The 25,161-nt window shown below is 37.5% G+C and overlaps 1 protein-coding gene across 4 annotated transcripts in view; it reads left to right on the top strand.

The window, feature by feature from the left end:
- Nucleotides 1–25,161, top strand: part of LOC126263063 (proton-coupled folate transporter-like) — a 266,917-nt gene that overhangs the window by 118,108 nt on the left and 123,648 nt on the right. Inside the window, exon 7 of one of the 4 annotated variants that reach the window (XM_049960037.1) lies at nt 20,581–20,991. The exons of 2 other annotated variants lie outside the window; for them this stretch is intronic. In XM_049960037.1, coding sequence (XP_049815994.1) covers nt 20,581–20,737 — 157 coding nt within the window. In that variant the 3' untranslated portion in view covers nt 20,738–20,991. Of the gene's footprint in view, nt 1–20,580; nt 20,992–25,161 lie in introns of those variants that run through there. One more of the 4 variants, XM_049960042.1, reaches the window with a different exon arrangement.

The raw sequence follows: 25,161 nt of genomic DNA, 5'->3' as shown, positions 1-25,161 counted from the left end.
CCTCCCCCCATGAACCATGGACCTTGCTGTTGGTGGGGAGGCTTGCATGCCTCAGCGATACAGATAGACGTACCGTAGGTGCAACCACAATGGAGGGGTATCTGTTGAGAGGCCAGACAAACGTGTGGTTCCTGAAGAGGGGCAGCAATCTTTTCAGTAGTTGCAACGACAACAGTCCGGATGATTGACTGATCTGACCTTGTAACACTAGCCAAAATGGCCTTGCTGTGCTGGTACTGCGAACTGCTGAAAGCAAGGGGAAACTACAACCATAATTTTTCCCGAGAGCATGCAGTTTTACTGTATGGTTAAATGATGATGGCATCCTCTTGGGTAAAATATTCCGGACGTAAAATAGTCCCCCCTTCGGATCTCCGGGCGGGGACTACCCAGGAGGATGCTGTTATCAGGAGAAAGAAAACTGGTGTTATACAGATCGGAGTGTGGAATGTCAGATCCCTTAATCGGGCAGGTAGGTTAGAAAATTGAAAAATGGAAATGGATAGGTTAAAGTTAGATATAGTGGGAATTAGTGAAGTTTGGTGGCAGGAGGAACAAGACCTCTGGTCTGGTGAATACAGGGTTATAAATACAAAATCAAATAAGGGTAATGCAGGAGCAGGTTTAATAATTAATAGGAAAATAGGAATGCGGGTTAGCTACTACAAACAGCATTGTGAACGCATTATTGTGGCCAAGATAGATACGAGGCCCAAGCCTACCACAGTAGTACAAGTTTATATGCCAACTAGCTCTGCAGATGGCGAAGAGGTTGATGAAATGTATGAGGAGGTAAAAGAAATTATTCAGATAGTGAAGGGAGGCGAAAATTTTATAGTCATGGGTGACTGGAATTCAATAGTAGGAAAAGGGAGAGAAGGAAACGTAGTAGGTGAATATGGATTGGGGGGAAGAAATGAAAGAGGAAGCCATCTGGTAGAATTTTGCACAGAGCATAACTTAATCATAGCTAACACTTGGTTCAAGAATCATAAAAGGAGGTTGTATATATGGAAGAAGCCTGGAGATACTGACAGGTTTCAGATAGATTATATAATGGTAAGACAGAGATTTAGGAACCAGGTTTTAAATTGTAAGACATTTCCAGGGGCAGATGTGGACTCTGACCACAATCTATTGGTTATGAACTGTAGATTGAAACTGAAGAAACTGCAAAAAGATGGGAATTTGAGGAGATGGGACCTGGATAAACTGAAAGAACCACAGGGTGTAGAGAGCTTCAGGGAGAGCATTAGGAAACGATTGACAAGAATGGGGGAAAGAAATACAGTAGAAGAAGAATGGATAGCTTTGAGGGATGAAGTAGTGAAGGCAGCAGAGGATCAAGTAGGTAAAAAGACAAGGGCTAGTAGAAATCCCTGGGTAATAGAAGAAATATTGAATTTAACTGATGAAAGGAGAAAATATAAAAAATGCAGTAAATGAAGCATGCAAAAAAGAATACAAACATCTCAAAAATGAGATCGACAGGAAGTGCAAAATGGCTAAGCGGGGATGGCTGGAGAACAAATGTAAGGATGTAGAGGCATATATCACTAGGGGAAAATTAGATACTGCCTACAGGAAAATCAAAGAGATCTTTGCAGAAAAGAGGATCACCTGTATGAATATCAAGAGCTCAGGTGGAAACCCAGTTCTAAGCAAAGAAGGGAAAGCAGAAAGGTGGAAGGAGTATATAGAGGGTCTATACAAGGGTGATGTTCTTGAGGACAATATTATAGAAATGGAAGAGTACGTAGATGAAGATGAAATAGGAGATATGGTACTGCGTGAAGTGTTTGACAGATCACTGAAAGACCTAAGTGGAAACAAGGCCCCGGGAGTAGACAACATTCCATTAGAACTGCTGACAGCCTTGAGAGAGCCAGGCCTAACAAAACTCTTCCATCTAGTGAGCAAGATGTATGAGACAGGCGAAATACCTTCAGACTTTAAATAGAATATAATAGTTCCAATTCCAAAGAAAGCAGGTATTGACAGATGTGAAAATTACCGAACTATAAGTTTAATAAGCCACAGCTGTAAAATACTTACACAAATTCTTTACAGATGAATGCAAAAACTGGTAGAAGCCGACCTTGGGGAAGATCAGTTTGGATTCCGTAGAAATGTTGGAACACGTGAGGCAATACTGACCTACGGCTTATCTTAGAAAATAGATTAAGGAAAGGCAAACCTACGTTTCTAGCATTTGTAGATGTAGAGAAAGCTTTTGACAATGTTGACTGGAATATTCTCTTTCAAATTCTGAAGGTGGCAGGGGTAAAACACATGGAGCGACAGGCTATTTACAATTTGTACAGAAACCAGATGGCAGTTATAAGAGTCAAGGGGCATGAAAGGGAAGCAGTGGTTTGGAAGGGAGTGAGACAGGGTTGTAGCCTATCCCTGATGTTATTCAATTTGTATATTGAGCAAGCAGTAAAGGAAACAAAAGAAAAATTCGGAGTAGGTATTAAAATCCATGGAGAAGAAATAAAAACTTTGAGGTTTGCTGATGACATTGTAATTCTGTCAGAGACAGCAAAGGACCTGGAAGAGTAGCTCAACAGAATGGACAGTGTCTTGATGGGAGGATATAAGATGAACATCAAAAAGAGCAAAATGAGGATAATGGCATGTAGTCGAATTAAATCTGGTGATCCTGCAGGAATGAGATTAGGAAGTGAGACACTTAAAGTAGTAAAGGGGTTTTGCTATTTGGGGAGCAAAATAACTGATGATGGTCGAAGTAGAGAGAATATAAAATGTAGACTGGCAATGGCAAGGAAAGCGTTTCTGAAGAAGAGAAATTTGTTAACATCGAGTATAGATTTGTCAGGAAGTCGTATCTGAAAGTATTTGTATGGAGTGTAGCCATGTATGTAAGTGAAACATGGAGGATAAATAGTTTAGACAAGAAGAGAATAGAAGCTTTCAAAATGTGGTGCTACAGAAGAATGCTGAAGATTAGATGGGTAGATCACATAACTAATGAGGAGGTATTGAAATAGCATTGGAGAGAAGAGAAATTTGTGGCACAACTTGACTCGAAGAAGGGTTCAGTTGGTAGGGCATATTCTGAGGCATCAAGGGATCACCATTTTAGCATTGGAGGGCAGCGTGGAGGGTAAAAGTCATAGAGGGAGACCAAGAGAAGAATACACTAAACAGATTCAGAAAGATGTAGGGTGCAGTAGGTACTGGGAGATGAAGATGTTTGCACAGGATAGAGTAGCATGGAGAACTGCAGCAAACCAGTCTCTGGACTGAAGACCACAACAACAGCAACATATTTCTCATCCTTCCATACTCCTTACTACTTCTTACTATACCCCTCAACATCTTCTGTAGCTCTTCTTATGATTCTGCTAGCACTACTTGATCATGTGTGTATTTTATAGCCATTATCCTTTCTCCTCTAGTTACAATTCCCCTTGCATCTTCTATGGCCTTACCTATCAGTTCTTCCCCACATATGTTGAATATTCCTTGCTTTAGACTCCTTCTACTCCTCATCTCTTCTGTTTCCTCAGTCCTTACTTCAGCTGTCACCTCTTGTCTTTTATACATCTCCTTTATTACCCTTCTATCATTTCAGTCTATACTAACACCTTCCAAAATTAACAGTAGTATATTCCTGTTTTTTATTCTATTTCCACTCAAAAAGATTCATATTAACACTGAATGAAGTATGGAACAATACAAAGTCTCATAACTACAGAACACATACATATAAGTCTCATCAGTGAGCATACAGTAAGTGAGTAAACATAAATGAGGCTGAGATTCTGACACATCGAGCTCATGTTTGTTTGTATGGTTTTTTGGTGTGTGTTTCTGACACGATTAAATAAAATCAAGCTTATATTGGGCTATTGCGTACATGGCACAGCACTTTCTGCACCCACTGCCTATTCAGGTTGTGAGGTCCTCTCTAGGCAATCCATGGACGCACTTGTATCATGTGCTGTTTGATTACGCTTGCTCATATTATAGAGTTACTACACAGCTGACTTAGTCAGAAGCCTCTGTCTCATTGATAAAAGAACTATACCCTTCTTTCTTCATTTCTATCCCTCTTCCTCTAAACATTCTCACACATCCTATAGCATCTCTTGTTCCATTACCTTTCTGAACATGAACTTGTCTTCCCCCATATTTTCCTAATTTTTGTTTCCATTCTCCTTAGTATGACTCCTTAGAGCGTTTTTAAAATAAAACGAATTGTCCTATAGTCTTTGTATTCTTTTACATTCAGTTTTTTAAGTGAAGGTATTAGAATGAACTTAAACAGCGCTTGATGCCAAATTTCTGTGACATAAGCTCTGTTTACTACCTCTGTCATCTGGTTACTGAAATTCAACCTAAGACTTTCAGTGCTTCCGATGCTATTCTATCACAGCCTAGTGATTTCTTATCTTGGAACTCCTATCTCTCTCTCTCTCTCTCTCTTTTTTTTTTCCCCACAATCTCTTGGGATGTTGGTCTTCTTCATTCTTTCATTCTGTTCCCCTTCATTTTTCAAAACCAATCTAGTGTTATCCATCTGTGAGTCATATGACTCTTCCACACTTTCTTCTCCTCTTCTATACGCACTGCCTTCTTCCCATGATTATTTAACTTTCATTGTTTACTTATTTCTCTTATATGTCTTTGAGTTAAGGACTCAATGTTCTGTACATTTCTTCCAATTTTCCTTTTTTTCTCATTCTTCTATTTCCTCATATTGTTGCCTCATCCAATCCTCTCTTGCCTGATCAGTTAACTATCTTATTTCATTGTTCAGTTTTTTGCTCTTTCTTCTGCCTTCTTCCAAACTGTCATTTTTCCATATCCTGTGCCCATCTATTTTATCAAGCATACTTCCTGTTATCAACTCTTTCTGATTTCTTGTTTCATTCACATTTCCAGTATCTATCTCTAATACTTCCAACACCAAATTTTTAACAATTTTCATTTTTCAGTGACATCGGCACTTTGCTTTAAATGCTCCAATTTATTTTTGATTAAGTGACTGTACTCTTTCTTAAAGTTTTCATAATTGAGTTTCTCACCATCCCATTTCTCTAGCTGTTGCTTTTTCTTAATATCCTTTTACATGGTCTGTATCATCATTTGCACCTGGAAAGTTTTTTGCTATTTTAATGCCATTTTTGTATCTCTACTGTTTGATTAAAGCATACTCTGTTTGATATCTACCAAAATCAGCTGGGACTTTCCATCTATATAATCTTCATCGATGGTGCTAGACTCAAGTATTAGCAATCTAGTGATCAAATCATTCACAAAGGACTATCAGGTTTTCTCCAAATCCATAACCTCCAACTACATTTTTTCTTCTTCTCTATTCCCATTTTCTTCACAGTATTCCTCAGTCTGCTCATATATTTTGCCCATTTTCTCTTTGTTTCCATCTGATGTTGCCATATAAACTGGAATAATGAATAATCAATGTATCCACAGGGTTCCTCTTTAACTTCACTGGTAACTTTCTGTCACTAACTGGAATAGCCCTCACTATGTTCTTGTCTAGATGTCTCCTGTATATTACTCCAACTCTATTTTCCCTAGATTTTGATTCTATTTGAATTACATTGTACTGCCAGATTCAAATTCTCCTTCTCCTTCCCACTGAACATTGCTAAACTTAAAAGACTGATATTCTGTCTCTCCATTTCTTTCTACATGTTTTCTAATTTTCCTTTCTTATTCATCATCTTCATATTCTATGCAGCACTCATCAATAGAGATTTTTCCCTTTTCCTCCTCTTATACTGATATAATTCAGAGTATAGTTTTTATGGGTAAGTGCCCACCCAGAGATCCAATTGTGGGCCTATTTTGGAGTATTTCTTCTCAGGAACAACCTTACTTGAGAGTACAGTCCAGTGGGTCTGGGGATACCAGATGAGTCTTTAACATGATGATCTCCCTTGCCTTCAATATTTTGTGCTATTGGCCTTGTCAGGTTTATCCATCTTTATGAGTGATTTCTCACTCTAAGGAAAAGAGAGTGCCCTGCCTTCTACCTTCTCATCAACTCTCCTAGGAGGCTGTTGACACATGGCAGAAGGGGTTTCCTTATCCTGGGAGATATTCAGCCCATGAGTCATTAGCCGCTTGTGAGGCAAGAGTTGCCCCATTCTCTACTATTTGTAGGTGACATTACAATTTTCCTTTCATCAAGTCTAAGACAAAATGGCTTTCCATAGACTCTCCAGTACCTTCAGAAAAGTGGGCTCTCAACTTAATGTGATAGGTTATGAGACACAGTTACTATCTGTACCAAGGGGTGAGTGATTGGGAGAGGGGACCTCCCTTGCAAATTCAAGACAATTGACTTACTTCAGGCTATATCAATAATCTCCCATTCTACTCTGGTGCACTTGCAGATACTGCTCATTAGATAGTGTGCACTTCAGTGACCAGTTTCCAGTCTGGATCCATCTCAGAAACAGAGCAGTGTGTGACAAGAAGTCACAAAAAATAGGTGATCATCTAGTCACTTTGGCATTATACATCGATTTGGCTATATATGGTCATCAAGATAGTGTTCAAGAAATGATGGATTATATCAATAGTGTGATTTATCACGCCACTATAATCTAGTAATCGGTTTAGAAGATAACTCACTATTTAGGAAATCACAGAAAGCCACTATGCAAATAGGATGAGGCAAGTTGCTCTGCATCAGTTAGAATGTAGCTTTTCAGCAGAAAATTGATCATAAGCACAAAATGACAATAAACAGAACAAGAAGGTATATCAGAAAGGTTTACTGAATTCCATTGACAGTCCCACATCTCATACAAAGCAAGGCAATATCAGCACACCTCCTGTTACTGCCAAATAAAAGAATTGCATCTTGTTGGATATGCAAGTTAAGATCCAAGCAGCTGCACTACATTTTTGTAATATCACCATTTCAGTCACGCAAAGTCCAAAATTGCAGAACATCTGCATTAGTGTGAAGAAGGCAAAGTTTAGCTTCTTTAGCAATGTGGGGACTGAAACCCACTCAGTCTGTGACAAAAGGAATAGCCTCTGGACCTGACCAAATTCATTAGGCCATGCTGTTTTATCTTTGTTGGAGACATTAATACATAGGCCTTAGTTGTTTTATAAAACTTGGTCTGTTGAACAGTATCCTGACACTTGGAGAAAGGCAGTAATGTTTCCTCTTCTGAAAAATATGGCACAGTGGTTGACACTGGACTCACATCTAGAAGAAGCAGGGTTTAAATCCCCACTGGCAATCCAGATTTATGTTTTTCATGAATTACTCATCTTAATTTAAGATAAATCTGAGGATGGTTCCTATGAAAAGCACATGGCTGTTTGCTTCCCTCACCTCTTCTAGTCCAAGGTTGTGTGCAGTATTGAATGACTTCATTGTAAACTGGAAAAGAAACGTAATTGTACCTTTTTCCTTGTTGAAGTCTGGTGGGGATCATTATCATTTCAAAGAGTTAGTGCAGTTATCTCCCTCATCTGCAGCAGGTCAAAGATTCCTGAGCAAGTGATCAACCACAGCATTGTAGGAGTTTTTGCACCCCAAAACCTTTTGTGCTGCTTTGACCATGGGTGCAGATATTTTCACTTCTCATTTAATAACTTTATCCTACTGGAAAGGATGACCATTCAAGAATATTTCCTATGCCAAAATCCATTAGTTGTTTTTCTTTCCTTTAATTTCATGCCAGAAAAAAAAATAGTTGAAAATCATGAGTGTAAGTTCTGGATTCATAGTTTTCTGGGTCTCATGGCTGCATTTAACAGCCAAATCACTTTTGAATCCAAGTTCAGTTGAACAGAATATATAGAATCTTGTGGAATTGGGAAGATATAAAAACAAATCTTCTGGGACTTCCAGCCTTCTCAGTCTTTTGACCAAGCTCTTCTCAATCACTGTCAAGTGGTTACCAAGACATTGCCGTTATATAGCCACACTGCTGGCTGTGACTTCACTGGCGCTCTCTTCCTCACCATTTATGGCATTGTCTTTGTCCTGCATCTGTTGTGCTGGCTTCAACCTCACAATGGTCTGGGCCCCAGCTGTTATCTTTGTTGATGTTGTTTTCAGATATTTTTATTTCTAGTGCTTCTTTTATGATTCTATCCCAAAATCCCTTCAAACTTATAATGAAATATTTTTCAGTGAATATAATTTGGTGTTGATTTTCTAAAGTGTGTTCTGTAATGGCTGATTTTTCAGGATAGCCTCAGCATAAGCACCTCTTGTGTTCCAACCAGCATTGCACCTCAGTGCATACTGTTTGGTCAGTGTCATAACAGCCACACTGAAATGATATTTTGTACACTCCAGGATGTCAAGCAAGGCCAATACACCACCCATTTCTACTTCCTTGTTTAACTAATGAGGCTGAAGTATCACTTTACTGTGCCTTCGTATTCTGACAAATCCAGAACTTGGAAATGCTAGTTAAAAGTTGGTATCACATAAACTGTCTGAGATCTGTTGGGTTGGCTTTACAGTCATATTCACACAGGAATTACTTCACTTTTTGTTCAACCACTTCGAAACATACCTTTTTATTTTGATATATCTGTTTAAAATATCATGATGTTAAAAATAGTCTGCAATTACCCTGATAGTTTACCATCTGATTCCTCAAAATTTTTGTTTTCGTGCATTTCAAATCTCCTTTTTTCTTAATTTTTCCAGTTCTTTTTGGTGTATTTACATGCAATAAGCTTCAGTGTTACAGTATGCCACCTTTAGTTCCCTAGATACAGCAAATACATTATATAAAAATATAATTATATAAAAATATTTATAAATTATAAAATATAACATCATAATATCTTTAGTTAATTTTTTTTTATGATCGTACATCAACTACATTAGACTGAACCAAGTGAAAAACACATGTGAATGTGTCTAGCATAGTATCAAAAACAATAGTAAAGGACTATGATATAGGTTTAGTAAGAGTAGTATGTACATAGATGCATACATATGAATGGATGTACATAGGGTTATACAGTACAGTCTCAAACTTATCAGGCTATATTAATCTTATGAGAAGGACTGAGTCAATCACATAAAACAATTCCATGCTGTGGTGTGTATTGCATCACTTGCATGGTGTATGGGATGATTATGTAATAAAAGACATTTAGTTAAGGTAGAATGCTGAAGATTAGATGGGTAGATCACATAACTAATGAGGAGGTATTGAATAGAATTGGGGAGAAGAGGAGTTTGTGGCACAACTTGACGAGAAGAAGGGACCAGTTGGTAGGACATGTTTCTCTCTAGATGGTGCCGATAGGAAAGTGTAGTGACACTTCTCTCTCGTTAAAAAGGCAAAAAATGAACAGTTCTTCATGTAGAGAATGTAAAAAGCGTGTGATGAAGGGTATTCTGTGTATCAAATGGAACTTCTGGTTACACGAAAAGTGCGCGAAAGTAAATCTAAAGTTCGTCAGCGATGATTTTCCGTGGACATGTCACGGATGTTTACGTGACGAAACGGCCGATCTTGTAAGTGCAGTTGATACAAAAAACGAAATTATAAAGTTACTAAGAAGTGACATTGAGGCATTAAAAACCGAACTTTCAACCATCAAGAAAGAAAATGATACATTAATACAAAAAAAGAAGTCCTGTGTGTGTAAAAGCCATCAAACGGAAAAGCAAGAAGATCGCGAAAATACGAATGACCGATCGTACTTTAAAAACAACATTTCAAGTGTTCCCGTTGATGTCTCGGTAAACTCAGTAAGCCAAAAACCGGAAGATAAATATAAATGGAAGGTGGTGACATACAGCAAAAGGAAAAACAAGGCGACAGATACGCAACAAAAGGAAAATGACTTTTTAATAATTGGCGATTTGCTGCTGAAGAATATCGCTGTCCCCAATTGCAAGATCGACGTACGACCTGGTATTAGAACGCATCAACTCGGTAAACATTTTAAAAATATGGTAAATGCAAGACAAGATACTACAGAACCAGATTCTGAAACCAGACATAACTATAATGGGGTGTTTATACATGTTGGGACGAATTTGTTAAGGAGCAGCAGTGAGGAAGAAATGGCAAGCGAAACAAGAAACATGATTCATTCTGCAAGAAATATTTATGCAGGATCTCGTCTGATACTTAGCAGAATCATAAACAGAAGGTCGGTGAGTGAAAAATATATTGCCAAAATAAACTGTGCTCTTAAAGAACAATGTGATCGTCTTGGGACAATTTTTATAGACCCAAACAAATTCCTATGTGAAAACTCACTAGCGAAGGATGGCTTGCATTTAAATAGACTGGGGTCTGTAACGTTCAGCAGAATGTTTGCAGATGTCTGCAAAATCATTAGATGCAAGGGAAACTAATATGGCCTGAAGGGGATGAAAAATCATACACTCCAGCTGGAAAAGAAAAATATAAGCACCATACAAAAAAAGAAGATACTAAAGAATTTGCCCCAGAATACAGCTCACAACATGTAAACCAACAAAAGAAAAATTACATAAAAGTACTTCATCAAAATATTCAATACTTTGGTAACAAAAAATTAGAAGCAGAAGTACTCCTGAGTGAAGTAAGACCAGACATATTATGCATAAGTGAACATGGACTAACTGAAAGTAAAATACATAATGTGGCAATAAAGGACTACAAACTAGCTAGTTACTTCTGCAGATCTAAATATAAGGGTGGTGGCATTTGTATATATATTAAAACAGGTACTCTATCAAAGAATGTAAACAGTGAAGCTGCTACATTTCCCATAGCTAGAGAAAAAGACTTTGAAGTTACTGGTATAGTGGCAGAGGATTTTAGAGTGTTTTGTGTGTAAAGGTCACCATGCGGCAATATTAGCATCTTTCTAAAAAAAGTTGCTAGCTTATTGAGAATGAATATGAAGAGAAATCTTATTATATGTGGAGACTTCAACATTGACATGGGAAAAGACACAAAAATAAGACAGGATTTTGAAGAATTGTTAATACAGCATAACATGAAAGTGACAATAACTGCACCAACAAGAGTGACTTCACAAAGTGAGACAATTATTGACAACATAATTACTAATATGTGTAACTATGAGTCACATGTAGTTCAGACAGAAATATCTTATCATCATGGACAACTAATCAGCTTTTGCAGAAGTAATGACACAGTATCAGAACCAAAACAAACAACCAAAGAAATTAGGATCATCAGTGAACAAAATATCAACATCTTTAGAACAATGTTAAGTAAGGAAACCTGGAATGAAACCCTACAGGCCCAGAGTGTAAATGAAAAATATGATGAATTTATTTCAACATTTAAGTACCATTTTAATGTAGCACTTCCCAAAGTAAAGATACAAGAAAGGCATCAAGATCAAACACAGTGGATTACGAGTGAAATACTAGAACAGCGAAGGAAGCTTCAGGACGTGAGACCGATGGGCGAAGCTGAAAACTATAAAATGTTAAAAAAGAAGTATAGAAAAACAATAAGAGAAGCGAAAGCAAGAGCAATTGACACCACTATAGCGAACTCAAAAAACAAGGCAAAGGCAGCTTGGAATGCAATCAATGCTGAAAGAAAGGAAAAAGATGGGTCAAACAAAGAAGAAGGTATTAGGTCAATTAAAGTAGACAACACAGTGGTCACAGATGGTATGGAAATAGCAAACATACTGAATAATAACTATATCAGTGTAGTAGAAAACCTAAAATTGGAAAGAAATAGTCAAAAACAGAATGGTATTAAGGTACCAAAAAGATCATGCAGTACTATGTTCTTAAGACCAGTCACGGAAGATGAATTGCGGAAAACTATACAGAAACTGAAGTCCAAGAAATCAGCTGGTGATGATGAAATATCAAATCATGTAATAAAGCTGGTATGTGAGGAGATAATAACACCACTGCTGAACATAGCAAACTGTTCTTTCAGAGATGCAATTTTTCCAGAAAAACTGAAGATAACAAAGGTAGTGCCAGTGTACAAGAAAGGGTGTAAGGATGATCCCAACAACTACAGACCAGTTTCACTGATATCAGGTTTCTCAAAAATCCTAGAAATGCTTATGTATACCAGATTAGTTAACTATTTGGACAAACATAACATTCTCATGACCTCACAACATGGTTTCAGAAAGGGTAAATCTACAGAATCAGCAATTGTCAGTCTAACAGAATACATTTTACAGTCCTTAGATGAGAAAAAGGTTGTCTCTGCAATGTTTCTGGATCTTTGAAAGGCATTTGACACCATTGACCATGAAATGCTGATACAAAAATTAAGCAACTATGGCATTCGGGGGCAACCAGGTGAATGGATAAAATCATACTTGTGCAACCGCAAGCAGTATGTATCATTAGGAAACTCGTACCAATCAGAAACCAAATCCATCAGATATGGAGTGCCGCAGGGTTCGGTAATGGAGCCATTGTTATTTAATGTATTTGTTAATGATATAGGTGTTGAGAAGGAAGAAAAGAAAATATTGTATGCTGATGACATGACAATACTAAATAGTGACCAAAATATTGAACAGCTTGAGAGAAGAGCATACATATCTGCAAATGTCACAGTTCAATGGTTGTTGGAAAATGAACTGGTTATAAATCTAAAAAAGACCATGTATGCAGTGTTTAAAAACAAGGAAAAGGCTGTAGACATGGATTTAGAGGTTGATGGAACAAGGCTGGAAGAAGTAGAATCTGCTAGATTCTTAGGTATTCTTGTGGATAATGAACTGAAATGGAAAAAACATATTAATAATGTCTGTAAGAAACTGAGCTCTGTCATATTCTTAATGATGCAGCTATCACAGTATTCAGACAAGAACCTTCTGTGTACAGTGTATCATGGACTTTTCGAACCATACTTACAGTATGGAGTGACTGTGTGGGGAAACTCAAACAAACAAGAGACAAAACAAGTGTTCACATTACAAAAAAAAGCAATTAGGACCATTTTAAGAAGAAAGACCTCTGAAACATGCAGAAACTGTTTCAAGAATTTAGGTATCTTAACTTTTTCATCGTTGTATATATACAAAACAATAATGTACATCACAAAAGGTAGTGAGGACTGGATTACAAATGCTAGTGTACACACCCACAATACAAGAAAGAAGAATGAAGTACGGAGCATACCCCACCGACTGGCAATGCTAGAAAAAGGACCCCAGTACTCTGGTATCAGACTACTAAGAAGTCTGCCCAAAACCCTGCAAGATAGTGTACTTCACAATGACTTTGCAAAGAAACTTAAAGACTATCTCATTGAAAAAGAGTTTTACAGTGTTGCAGAATACTTATGCCATTAAATTTGTATATATTGTTACTCATTGTCAGTGATGTAAAAATGTAAGCTAAAGGTGTAGAAAAATAAGTGATGAAGAATTTTAATACTTTGACATGTCCTATATTACACGTACATTTACTGTACACAATGTAATCTTACAGGATCAAATAAAATTCAATTCAGTTCAATTCAATTCAATTCTTAGGCATCAAGGGATCACAAATTTAGCATTGGAAGGCAGCATGGAGCGTAAAAATCGTAGAGGGAGACCAAGAGATGAATACACTAAGCAGATTCAGAAGGAGGTAGGTTGCAGTAGGTACTGGGAGATGAAGAAACTTGCACAGGATAGGTAGCATGGGGAGCTGCATCAAACCAGTCTCAGGACTGAAGACCACAACAACAACAACAGTTAAAATTTAGTCACTTGGTAGAAAACCTATCTGTATGGGGGAAATATATTGTTAATAATGCAATAAGTTGCACTCATCTGTGTTCTACTTATTTTATCTGACTAGGCAAATTTGTGAGCTGGAATGGGACTCCTGTACATGTAGCATACCATCTTGGACAATGGTTCCCAACTTGGTGGTGATTCCCCCTGATGGATAAAACGAAATTTTATGAGGATTACAGAAAAAAGTGTATGACTGTGTTTTGGTCACAAAACTAAATAATTTTTAATAGATCCTTACTGTTATCATTATTTTGTATGACTGAAATATTGACTATTTAAGTCATCAATAATTAACATTTTTCCTAATACTAGCATTAATGGATAACATAGCATGCTGGAGGTTACAGCTTGTAAATTGAATGTATGAACAACATCTTCTTCACATAGTTCACCCCTTACAAATATATTTTGTACAATGCATCTGTGACATTTAGATTGAGACACATATATCACATATGCTTAAAAATCTCATGAAAATGACTTCTCCGAGCTGTAGGTAGTTCCCGCAATGGACCAGAAATTGTTTCATTATATACTTAGCAACAGATATATGAACTGATGGAGGACACACTGTAACAGTAACTATGTAATAGCACTTCACTGCTGTTGAGCGTACTGTTGAGACACAAAGAAATGATAGATTGAAGTTTTCAAGTTTCTGCCAGTTCATAAGTAAGGAGCCCAATAATCAAGTGATTTAACAACAATAAGTATAATGCACACATTTTAACTTGGTTGCACATGGTGTTGGGAAGCAAGTGATGGTAGAGGATGGTGGAGGATGGGTGCAGAGGAATAAAATTTTGTAACAGGTGTCTACTCTAACTGTGAATAGTCAGCTTTCTTTTCTAAGAATGTGAGTAGCACTCATGATGTGTTGCTTCATCATACTGTAAAATAATAAAGATTATTAAAAGTAAGCAGTACCAATTGTCTGATTGACTCATTAATTCCTCATTTAACAAGATACCCATAAAAACTATCATTTACCTTTCATCCTTTCAAAAATAAAAGTGTTCAAAGAAAATTCTTTTCCATTCTAGATTTAATTTGGCTGTTAACAATGATAACTGGGGGAACTGGTTGGGTGGGGGGGTGGGGTGGGGGGGGGGATGGGGGGGGGGGGGGGCAGAAGGAACCAGCTGACATCTGATTGCACTTATGGGTAATTGTGTCAGAAAGGTTGAGAATCAAAGTTCTAAGGGCTGAAGGTGGTGTACTGAAACTCCAAAGAGGTTGAGACTGTTAACAATGAGTCAGTAGTCAATCTATTATGTAACTATGAACAATCTCTATCATAGAGTAAGCAAAAAGCAAGGAATAAAGAGCACTGTTGCTACAACATTACAGTCCCACTAGACAAATGTGATGACAACACACAGAAGACAATGACAGATGATGATGATGTGGCACTAAATCAGTCCCCATGGTGGTAGTGGAGCATCACCTCTGAAACAGGCAGGGAAAGCACATGCCATACAGAGTGGCTTGTCGCCACTCGTTGTGGAACTGAGTGAATGCTTGTTGAACTTGCAGCTGCAGTTGAGTTTCAGGTCGAGATTGCAGTTACACTGCTGTCTCAGAAAGATGGAGCTGCCATCCTGAAACAACAGCCAGCAGTACATGGTGAAAGATGTACACTGGTTTGAAATGGCTGATGGAGACAGTTGTGGTCTTGCCTTTGACGGAAATATATCGTATGTCTCTGTAACACACGGTGTGAGTCCATGTATGGAGCTTGTAGAGAAGATTTCATGCTGTCTGCACATAGCATTATGTGTGAACAGTTGGCCAAATAATGATACACATAGCTTGGTGGTGTACCATGCGAGGATCATTAATGCAGACAAAAATAAGTGACGGGGTGACGCAAGTGACATAGAAAGTCTGACTGATCTTGCATGACAGATTGCAGAGAATTGGTGTCAACAAATCAACACAGAAGACATATTATTTCACTGAAAACCAATTCTGCCAATGAAGCATCTATCTTGGGTTTGTAAACATTTCATAGACCAATTAACAAGAACAGCAGAGCAGTCGTCCCAAGTTGACTTACAGCATATGAGACCAGCTTTGAGCAAGCAGTGCCATTGCTCTATCACACTGTTGCTTGCTAGATATTAACATGTGGTTTTATGATGGACATACTCAAAGAAAATTGCAAGCTTGGTGAATAACTCTGATTGAAATTGCTGGCCATGAACTATTGTTACATGCTGTGGACAATCAAATCTTTATAACTATGTGGAGACAATGGAAGAGGCTAATGTCTCTGAATTGGGGTTATCTAATGGTACTACCTCCAGCCTTCAAGTGAAATGATCTGTCTTAATCAATAAGTATTGTTGACCATTTGATGGAGATAATGGGTCGATAACATTGGGATGTATGTGCACGGAACATGAGGTGGTGTCAGAGAATTTGCCCACTGGTGCATATATGTGTGAGATGCTTTGGTGCATTGGCTTGGCATACATGTGTGCATCCACTCATGACAGTATTTATTGATTGCTGGCCAGACAAAGCACTTCAACATCAGACAGAACATCAGATGACCCTCGGGATGAACGAAGTTGTGTTAATTGTCAACGGCTTGCCTGCAAAATAGAGTAGGCAGGAAAGCTTGGGATCTTTGTTGCAAGATGTCACAATATAGTTTAATATCTGTGCCAGGGACACTAATGAGTTACAACTGTAGTGCCGAGTTGACGTCATTCAGGAAAGTGTGAAGTTCTTGGTCAGTCCATTGTGCCTGGGCAAATGTGTTGTAGTCAGTGGGGCTCAAAACACTGTTGACTCATGAAAGGCAGTCATCTATCACATTGTCCATATCATAGTCATGTCTGATGGCGGTAAACTACACCATAAATTCCATATGACTATATTGTCATAGTGAACAGTTCATATTCCACCTCAATTCATATGTTAAAAATTGTTGGTCCATATAGATAGTGAAATCTCTCACTTCTATCTGGGGCTAGAAACATTTGGTGGATTTGTATATGGCAATAAGTTCTCAATAGTAAGTATTCCACTTTTGTTGTGATAATGAAAGTTTATGAGAATAAAAGGCCAGCAGTTGCCATAAGCCATCTGTCCATTGTTGTAATACAATACCTATAAGTGCCAGGCTTGAATCAATGACCATCACTAAGGGTGCATCAAGTGCAGGATGCACTAGAAGTGCAGTGTTTACCATGATTTGTTTTGTGGCATCAAAGGCAGAGCTCTTTGCCTCAGCCCACTGTATCAGAGAGTTTCCTTTCATGTTAGAAGGTGCTGCAGTTAAGGGTTCTTGTAGCTCTGCTGCCTGTGAGAGGTGCCAGTGATATAAATTTAGCATTCTGACGAACCAATGTAGCTTCTTGACAGTGCTTGGTTTCTGTATTCACAGAATAGCTTCAGCCTTATCTGGTAGGGGATGGAACCCTGCAGAATATATATGATGAGCAAGAAAATTGGCTTCAGCAGCCAAATATATATTTGTTTGTGATCAAAATGACACCATACTGTTCCAACAGTTTGAACACATTTATTAGGTATTGTTGATATTCTTCTTTGCTGGTCAAAAAGATCAAGACATCATCAAAATAGGCAAAGCAGAAGGGTAGGCCTTGTAGTACAGAATCAATAAATATTTGCCAGGTTTGGGTTGTGCTGTGTAAACCAAAAGACTTTACCATGCTCTCAAATAACCCAAATGTTGTAATAATTGCTGTTTTTGGTACAACCTCTTCTGTCACCAGTGTCTGAGAATGAGTCTTGGCACAATCGAGCACATTAAAGATCATTACATCATATAAAGCATGATTATAATCTCATAACTATGGAATCAGTAATGGTCTAGTATGGTATTTACATTAAGCACACCATAATCAGCACATGGATGCTATGCTCCACTCTTCTTGGGAACTGAGTACGGTGGAGATGACCCTGAACCACTCAATGGTCAGATAATGCCTTCTTTTAACATAGTGCCAAACTTGGCCTTAGCTACTGCCAGGTGATTCAGTTCTAAACATCTAAGCCTGCATGATACTGGAGGTCCATCTGTGGTTTTGATAAAAGGCACAGTATTAGGCTGCATCTGTTTCAGAGCTGCAGTGTCCTAGTCAGAGCAGGAAACTGGCACAATACAATATAGAAGTGTACTAACAGTCCTTTGCTTGCATCAGTTTGGGATGTTGTACAGTCATGCTGCAGCATAACCCTTGTGTAATCAGGCCAGCCACACTGTTCATGAGTCAGGAATTTGCTACGTCTAGTATCTGCTGGTAGTATGCCTGGAAATCCACACCATCATCTAACTCTGGGACATTGGTGATGATGAAGTCCCAGATCAACGCACAGTGTATTTCCAAGTCCAATTCCATATGCTGAGTTACATATGTCAATGTTGTGGCATTGTTAGCAGTTGTTAAGCAGAATGTGATCACTGGGTGACAGCAATGCAACAAGGTGCATGGAATATGCTCAATTCAGAACCTGTATCTACTACACTGAAGAGCCAGATAAACTGGTACACCTGCCTAATATTATGTAGGGCCCATTTGAGCATGTAGAAGTACAACAACATGACATGGCATGGACTCGACTAATGTCTGAAGTAGTGCTGGATGACACCATGAATACTGCAGAGCTGTCCATAAATCCATAAGAGTATGAGGTGGTGGAGATGTCTTCTGAGGAGCCCATTGCATATCCCAGATATGCTCAATAATTTTCATGTCTGGGAAATTTGGTGAGCAGCGAAGGGGTTTAAACTCAGAAGAGCATTCCTGGAGCCATTCTGTAGCAATTCTGGACATGTGGGGTGTTGCATTGTCTTGAAGAAATTGCCCAAGTAGGCCGGAATGCACAATGGACATGAATGGATCCAGGTGATCAGACAGGATGCTTACTTATGTGTCACCCATCAGATTCATATCTAGACACATCAGGAGTCCCATATCACTTCTATCAATGATGTTTCATTGAATGGTTTGCATGCTCACACTTGTTGATGGCCCAGCATTGAAATCTGCAGAACTTTGCAGAAGGGTTGCACTTCTGCCATGTTGAGCAATTCTCTTCAGTTGTCATTGGTCCCATTCTTGCAGGATCTTTTTGTGGCCACAACAATGTCAGAGATTTAATGTTTTACCAGATTCCTGATATTAACGGTACACTCGTGAAAGGGTCATACGGGAAAATCTCCACTTCATTGCTACCTCGGAGATGTGTCTCCCATTGCTCATGTGCCAACTATAACACCATGTTCAAACTCACTTAAATCTTGATAACCCACCTTTTTAGCAGCAGTAACTGATCCAACAACTACACTAGACACTTGTTGTTTTATATAGGTGTTACCAACTGCAGCACTATATTTAGCCTGTTTACATATCACTGTATTTCAATATGTATTCCTATAATAGTTTCTTTGATGCTTCAGTGTACTTATTTCAGGCCATACCTCCTGTCACTAATAAACAGGCACTGTGATCCTGCCTGGCAGTTGGCTGTGCGTAAGATTGTCTGACTTTGGTGCTTGGGAGTGAGCATGGACTTATTCACTTGTCTATCTGTTCACCAAATTTTCAATAGCACAAGCATAATGACTGTTCTAAATTAGAAATTGAGGTCGCTCTTGGAACTGAAATGATAATGTCTTCTGCCCCTGTTGGACCTTGTTGAAAAAGTAGTTTGTAGAGCTGCTTGCATAGAATGTCTTATCTTCTCTGCCAGTGAATCACAATCAGTAAGCATGACTACTGGTGCTGTACTGCTGCATGGCTCTGCCATGGCACCAACTCATGTGGGAGTGATAGCCTCTTGTATGCAGTCTATAATTTTGGCAAAGGAGTCTAGTGACATCGCTGTTTGGTATGCTATGATTGCCTTCACTTGTTGTGATAGACAGTTGTCCATATTGTATGTAGTATGCAACAGGTTGTCAGGAACAGTACTGATGTCCACCTTGCTCTGAAAGGGCCAAATGTAGTGGAATGGCTTCTTGCATGAGTACTTGTCAGAGGCAGTCTTCTTGTGAAGTGGCTAATTTTCAGATGAGCTAAGATTTTAGGCTCCTGTTAGAGTCTTCCGACAGCAGTGCAGTTATAATACCTTGAATTTTCATGGGCATTTGATGGCCTAGTTGGCCCCCTACCAAGGGAAACACTGCTGAATCAGTGGTAATTCCTGCATAATGAAAACTTGCCTCAATTTGAATAAACCATAGTATGGGATTGTTCTGTCAGAATGTTGACAAATGTATGGCTAATTGTGATACTCTATATTCTTCTTACACCTTAGTTGTTTAGGCTTGGGTCGTGTTGGGGCCACCAGTTGTCAGTGCATCTGTGATTAGGACTGCTCAACTTTGTTGGCCGTATATCTTCCAATTGTCCTAGAGTGTGTGATTTATTCACTCCCTGCATTGCGTAGAACAATAACATCATTTATCAGAACAGTGAGCAGTTACATTCATCTTACTTATGGACATTTGGGAGACATTTTGCATGAGTTTAGAAGTGTCACTTAAAAGGCTGAAACAGATAATGATCTCCGAGAGTAAGCACTGTTGCTGCAATGTCATCTGTGATAGCATACACATTGCCATTGGACAAACATGACAACAACACACAGTGGACAACATCAGATGACAAAGATGAGTTGCTACACTTTGATGTCTTTTTGCAACTGACTAGTGTAGTACAAATGGGTATATGGCATGGCTTTATCTTTTTATCAGTGTTTTCTGTAATGATATGCTCAATTTTTCATGTTACTGCTTTCTTTGCACCATAATTTAAGAAATTCCATGGAGAGTTAATGTGTATGAACAATCTTTTCCAGGTGGATGTTTTACTTACAGAGGAAAGAAACTCAGAAGTTGAGTAGTGATATAAAACTCAAGTCTGTTGACTATACATCTCCCCAGAAAATAAGTAAAGATCACAACAAAGACACTTACGAGGGTGACACAACAGAGATAACAGCATCTTGGGACTAACTTTCTTCATAAACTGGACTGCCATGTTGTTCAGATAAATCCCAAGAAAACTATCTGAAATAGAAACATTCCTGACCACATGTTTGAAGAATATAATGTTTGTGAGAAACGCAAGAAACCAAATTTAAAAATATGTAGTGATTGTGGTTATCTTGTTAGTACTATTATGATATGTTTGAAAGCTTGAGCTAAGAATTTTTTTTTTTTTGCATTAACCAATTAAGAGACAATAAAATTTCAGTAACGAACTAATTTCTTGCACCACATTTTTTATGAATTGTATGTAGCATAACAACTTCTTGCTTTATAATGTATAGTAAAATTTGCTGCCTTATTTGCTTTTTTGTAGGCAACAATAAATGATAAAAATATATTGTGCAAAAAGAAATGCTATCCTCTATTCAAATGGTTCACAGGTTTTCAGAATGTTAACTTATACCTCAAGGATAATTTGTTTTAAAGCTGCCCGCTTTAGAAAATTACCTAAGAATATCCCACTCATGAAAGCGGGTTGTAGTGAGTGTGAGATAGGAGCTAACTGAATCGGATGCCTGATTTTATGGAACTGAAAGAAGTGTGGTTTGAACAATTTCAGTATGCGAAAACCACTGCAAACCCTTCACAGTCTAGTGCCACAACCCAAATATAGTCTACAAACAGAACTTCTGGATCAAATTCACAAATTCTCTTAAGATTCTTTCCATCCCTTCTTTCTACCTCCACTAACTGGAAACAAATGCACACCTTATTATCTGATATCAGTGCAGAGTGGAGCAGCTTAACCACATCCTGCACAAGGGGTTCAACCATGTTTTTAATATGCCCTAAATTGAGGGATTTTCTTCCAAAAATTCCTTTCCATCTTGCCTAAATAGGTAATTGGCCATCAACCAAATCTAAAAAATATCCTGATTTTTTCTTTGTACCACATTTACTCTCAACCCCATTACCACATGGGTCATATATGTATAAAAGTACCAGGCGTATCACAGCCATATCTCATCCAGTCTGAGCTAGGATCACCTGTGAAACTAGCCAGTTCAGACATAGAGAAGGACAAAATTGTTTAATTCTATGGCCAGCTTTGGCATTATTTTTTGGCAGTTTTGGTGTTATTCTTTCCCAGTTTTGTGTTAGTTCCTGCCAATTTTGATGTTATTTTTTTGGCAAATTTGCTGTCAGTTCTTTCTTTTTATCTTATTTCTTTGTCTTTCAGTGATATGTTGAAAGTCATTTACACCTATTAATTAAACTATACTTATTGACATCACAGAGCACAGTTATGTACCTTATTGACAAAAAAAGAATCATTTATGCTACACCTATTATGTCTAATCAGTTAAAGAAACAATGACTGCATCCATAAACTAATGAAAGCTTTTCAGAAGAAAGCATAGCTATAAAAAAGTTCTCTTCTGGAACACAATGCTGCTGATCTATCAAAACATAATTGAAGTACAAGATCTGCTGCCCGGTTTCTATATTTGAAGATGGAAGACAAAATACCTCCAATGTGATACAAGATATTTGACAGTATCCATGTTTGCAGTAGGTACAGAAATTTGCTTTTCCACTAAATTGTGAATGGGTTTGCACCCCTGGGAATAGAGTTCAAGGGGAGTAGCATGGTTTCATTACTTAATTAGTTAGTTTCATGTTCCAGAGATCATTTGCAGAATGATCCATTATGATGTGGAATGAGTCATTTACATACACATCACAAATTAATTTGTAAATACAGCTTAATATTGGTTAATTACTACGCACCACCTTTTACATTTACAATAATAAAAATTCTTCTACAGAGTGCAAGGAGTTGTCAAGGAGAAAATTCCTACAGTTTTTTTTTTTTTCAAATTTTACTTTACTGTCTGTTCAGGCATTTTATATGTCTGGGTAAGTGATAAAAATTTTGGTTGCATCATTGTGCACCCTTTCTTGTGCTAAAGACAACCTTTATGTAGAGTAATTAATCTCATTTTTCTCTTCTGGTATTGTAATTATGTATATGATTTTTCCTTTTGAACTGCAGTGGATTACTTACAACAAAACATCATAAAAGAATAAATATATGACAACAGTAGTCAAAATGTCCATCTCCTTAAACAAACATCTACAAGATGAACAGGGGTGAGCACTACATATCATTCTTACAGCATGCTTTTGAGGCTTTCTTTCTTTCAGATGGGTTATCTCAAAACAATATTCCATATGACATTACTGAATGAAATTATGCAAATAATGTCAACTTGACATTTTGAAGTTGCCCTCCCCCCTTTCTATTTTTTTTTGCCTTGTCTTACACTTATCAGTGCAGTTCCTTGATATGTGCACAACTGAATGTGTTGTGTCTTTTTAAAATTGTGAGTGAAACCATTCACAGAAGACCAGTCAATGACACTTTCAAAAACATTGTTCACCATTTCTTCTGTTGTATGTGTGCTTGGATTGATTACAGTTCTAGTGTCATCTGGAGGAACAACCAATTCTGCTTGTTGTTCATTAGATAGAAGAACATTTACATATATGAGGAACAATGGTATTTCTAAGATTGAGCCTTCAGGAGTCCCATACATTATTTATTTCCAGTTACAAGAATCTCCCCTGGATACATTGTTTGAATTACTAAGTACAACTTCCTGCATTCTTTTGATAAGATATCACATTATCCATTGGTTGGCTATACCATTAGTTCAATAAAACCTCAATTTATCTAGGAGGATATTGTGATTCATGTAGACAAATGCCTCAGATAGGCCACAGAAAATGCCATCTAGTGTTATTTTGTTATTTACCACTTGTAAACTTGGTGAGTGAATTTGTAACTGGCATGTTTTGTAGAACAGATCTTCTGAAACACAAAAGCTGATTTACTGAGAATATTGTTGTTGCTCGGATGGAATACTATTCTAGAATACATCATCTCAAAAATTTTGGAAAATGATGACATTAGTAAACACTTCAGTAGTTATTTACATCTGTCCTGTCAACTTTCTTATAGAGGTGTTTAACAATGGCATATTTTAATCTCTCTGGGAAAATGCCTTCAGTTAGTGATGCATTCCATATTCCATGTGAGAACAAGTCTTTAGTACACTGTTGGAAACATTACCAAAACCATATTAGCTTTTATTTTTGAGAGAATGCACAATTTTCATAATTTCAGAGGTGATATGTTCATATGATTGAATTTTGAGAGCTGCTTTTTCAACATAGTGTTGTGATTTTTTTTCTTGAACTGTTTGTCCATATATTTTCTACTATATTGAAGAAATGGGTATTAAACAAATTTGCTACCTGTGACTCACCATTTATAAAACTTCCATTTAATTTGTTATAATGATATTGTTCTGTCCTGTGTCTGGTTGCCCTGACAATCATTCAAGTACATTCCATATAGCCATAAGTCTGTCATCAGAATTACTTACTTCTGACACAATGTGCATGTTCTTTGATTTTTTTAAGAAGCTTCCTTAGTAATTTTGGGTAATTTTTGTCGTGTGCAACTACCACAAGATCTCTGCTTGTTCTCACCTGCAGATAGATTTGCCTTATTCTTTCACAAGATACTTTAATCCATCTAGTGGTCCTCAGTTTTTTTACATGGGTTTTCAATATCCTTTGTGATTAGCTAATGAGGAAAGCTATTTTTCAAATATGACATGATTTTATCATGGAACAGACAATTTTATGTCAGCATTTGGTTCATAATAAATTTCATCCCAGGACATCTCTTGTAAATTATTCTCTAGTCCTTAACTACTCTAATTGATTTCCACTGATGAGTGTCAACACAGGAAGGAACTATCTTATTTATCCTAACCAACTGAGCATCATGATCAGAGACAGTATTTGTCACTGAGTGTACAGTTATTTTTGTGCTTTGAGTTTCATCAAAGAAAACATTATCAATTAAGGTCCTATTTCTTTATCCACACATTAGAAAGTTAGTTACTGAGATTAAATTGTAGAATCCAATTAAAGTTTTTAGATCTTTCATCCAATCATAATCCTTTAGGAAATCTGCATTGAAATCATCATACACTATTAATGGCTTTCTGTTGTCTGACAAATACTGTAGTAAAGGATCCAAATTCCTCATAAATAATTCAAAATTTCCCAGTGGAGATCTATATATTGTTGCAATTAAAGGTGAACTATTTTGCAGTATTAATTCACAAGCACACCCTTCTATGTGATGATCGGTACAAAATCGTGCCTCAATGTTTTTGAACTAGTGCTCTGTCTTAATATATGTAACAAGTCCTCCTTTCTCAATTTTAGTTCTACACAAGTGAAATGGTAGTGTGCAATCTTTTATATTTAACTTCTCTAATCCTGAAACAATGTGGTGTTCAGGGAGGCACATGATGTCTTTCGTTTCAGAACTCTCTAAACTTTCTGAACAAGAAGGAGCTTCATGT

This window comes from Schistocerca nitens, chromosome 6 (genome assembly GCF_023898315.1).
Source record: "Schistocerca nitens isolate TAMUIC-IGC-003100 chromosome 6, iqSchNite1.1, whole genome shotgun sequence".
NCBI lineage: Eukaryota > Metazoa > Arthropoda > Insecta > Orthoptera > Acrididae > Schistocerca > Schistocerca nitens.
The sequence above is the reverse complement of the archived record's forward strand: the minus strand, read 5'-3'. Positions and strand labels throughout refer to the sequence as shown.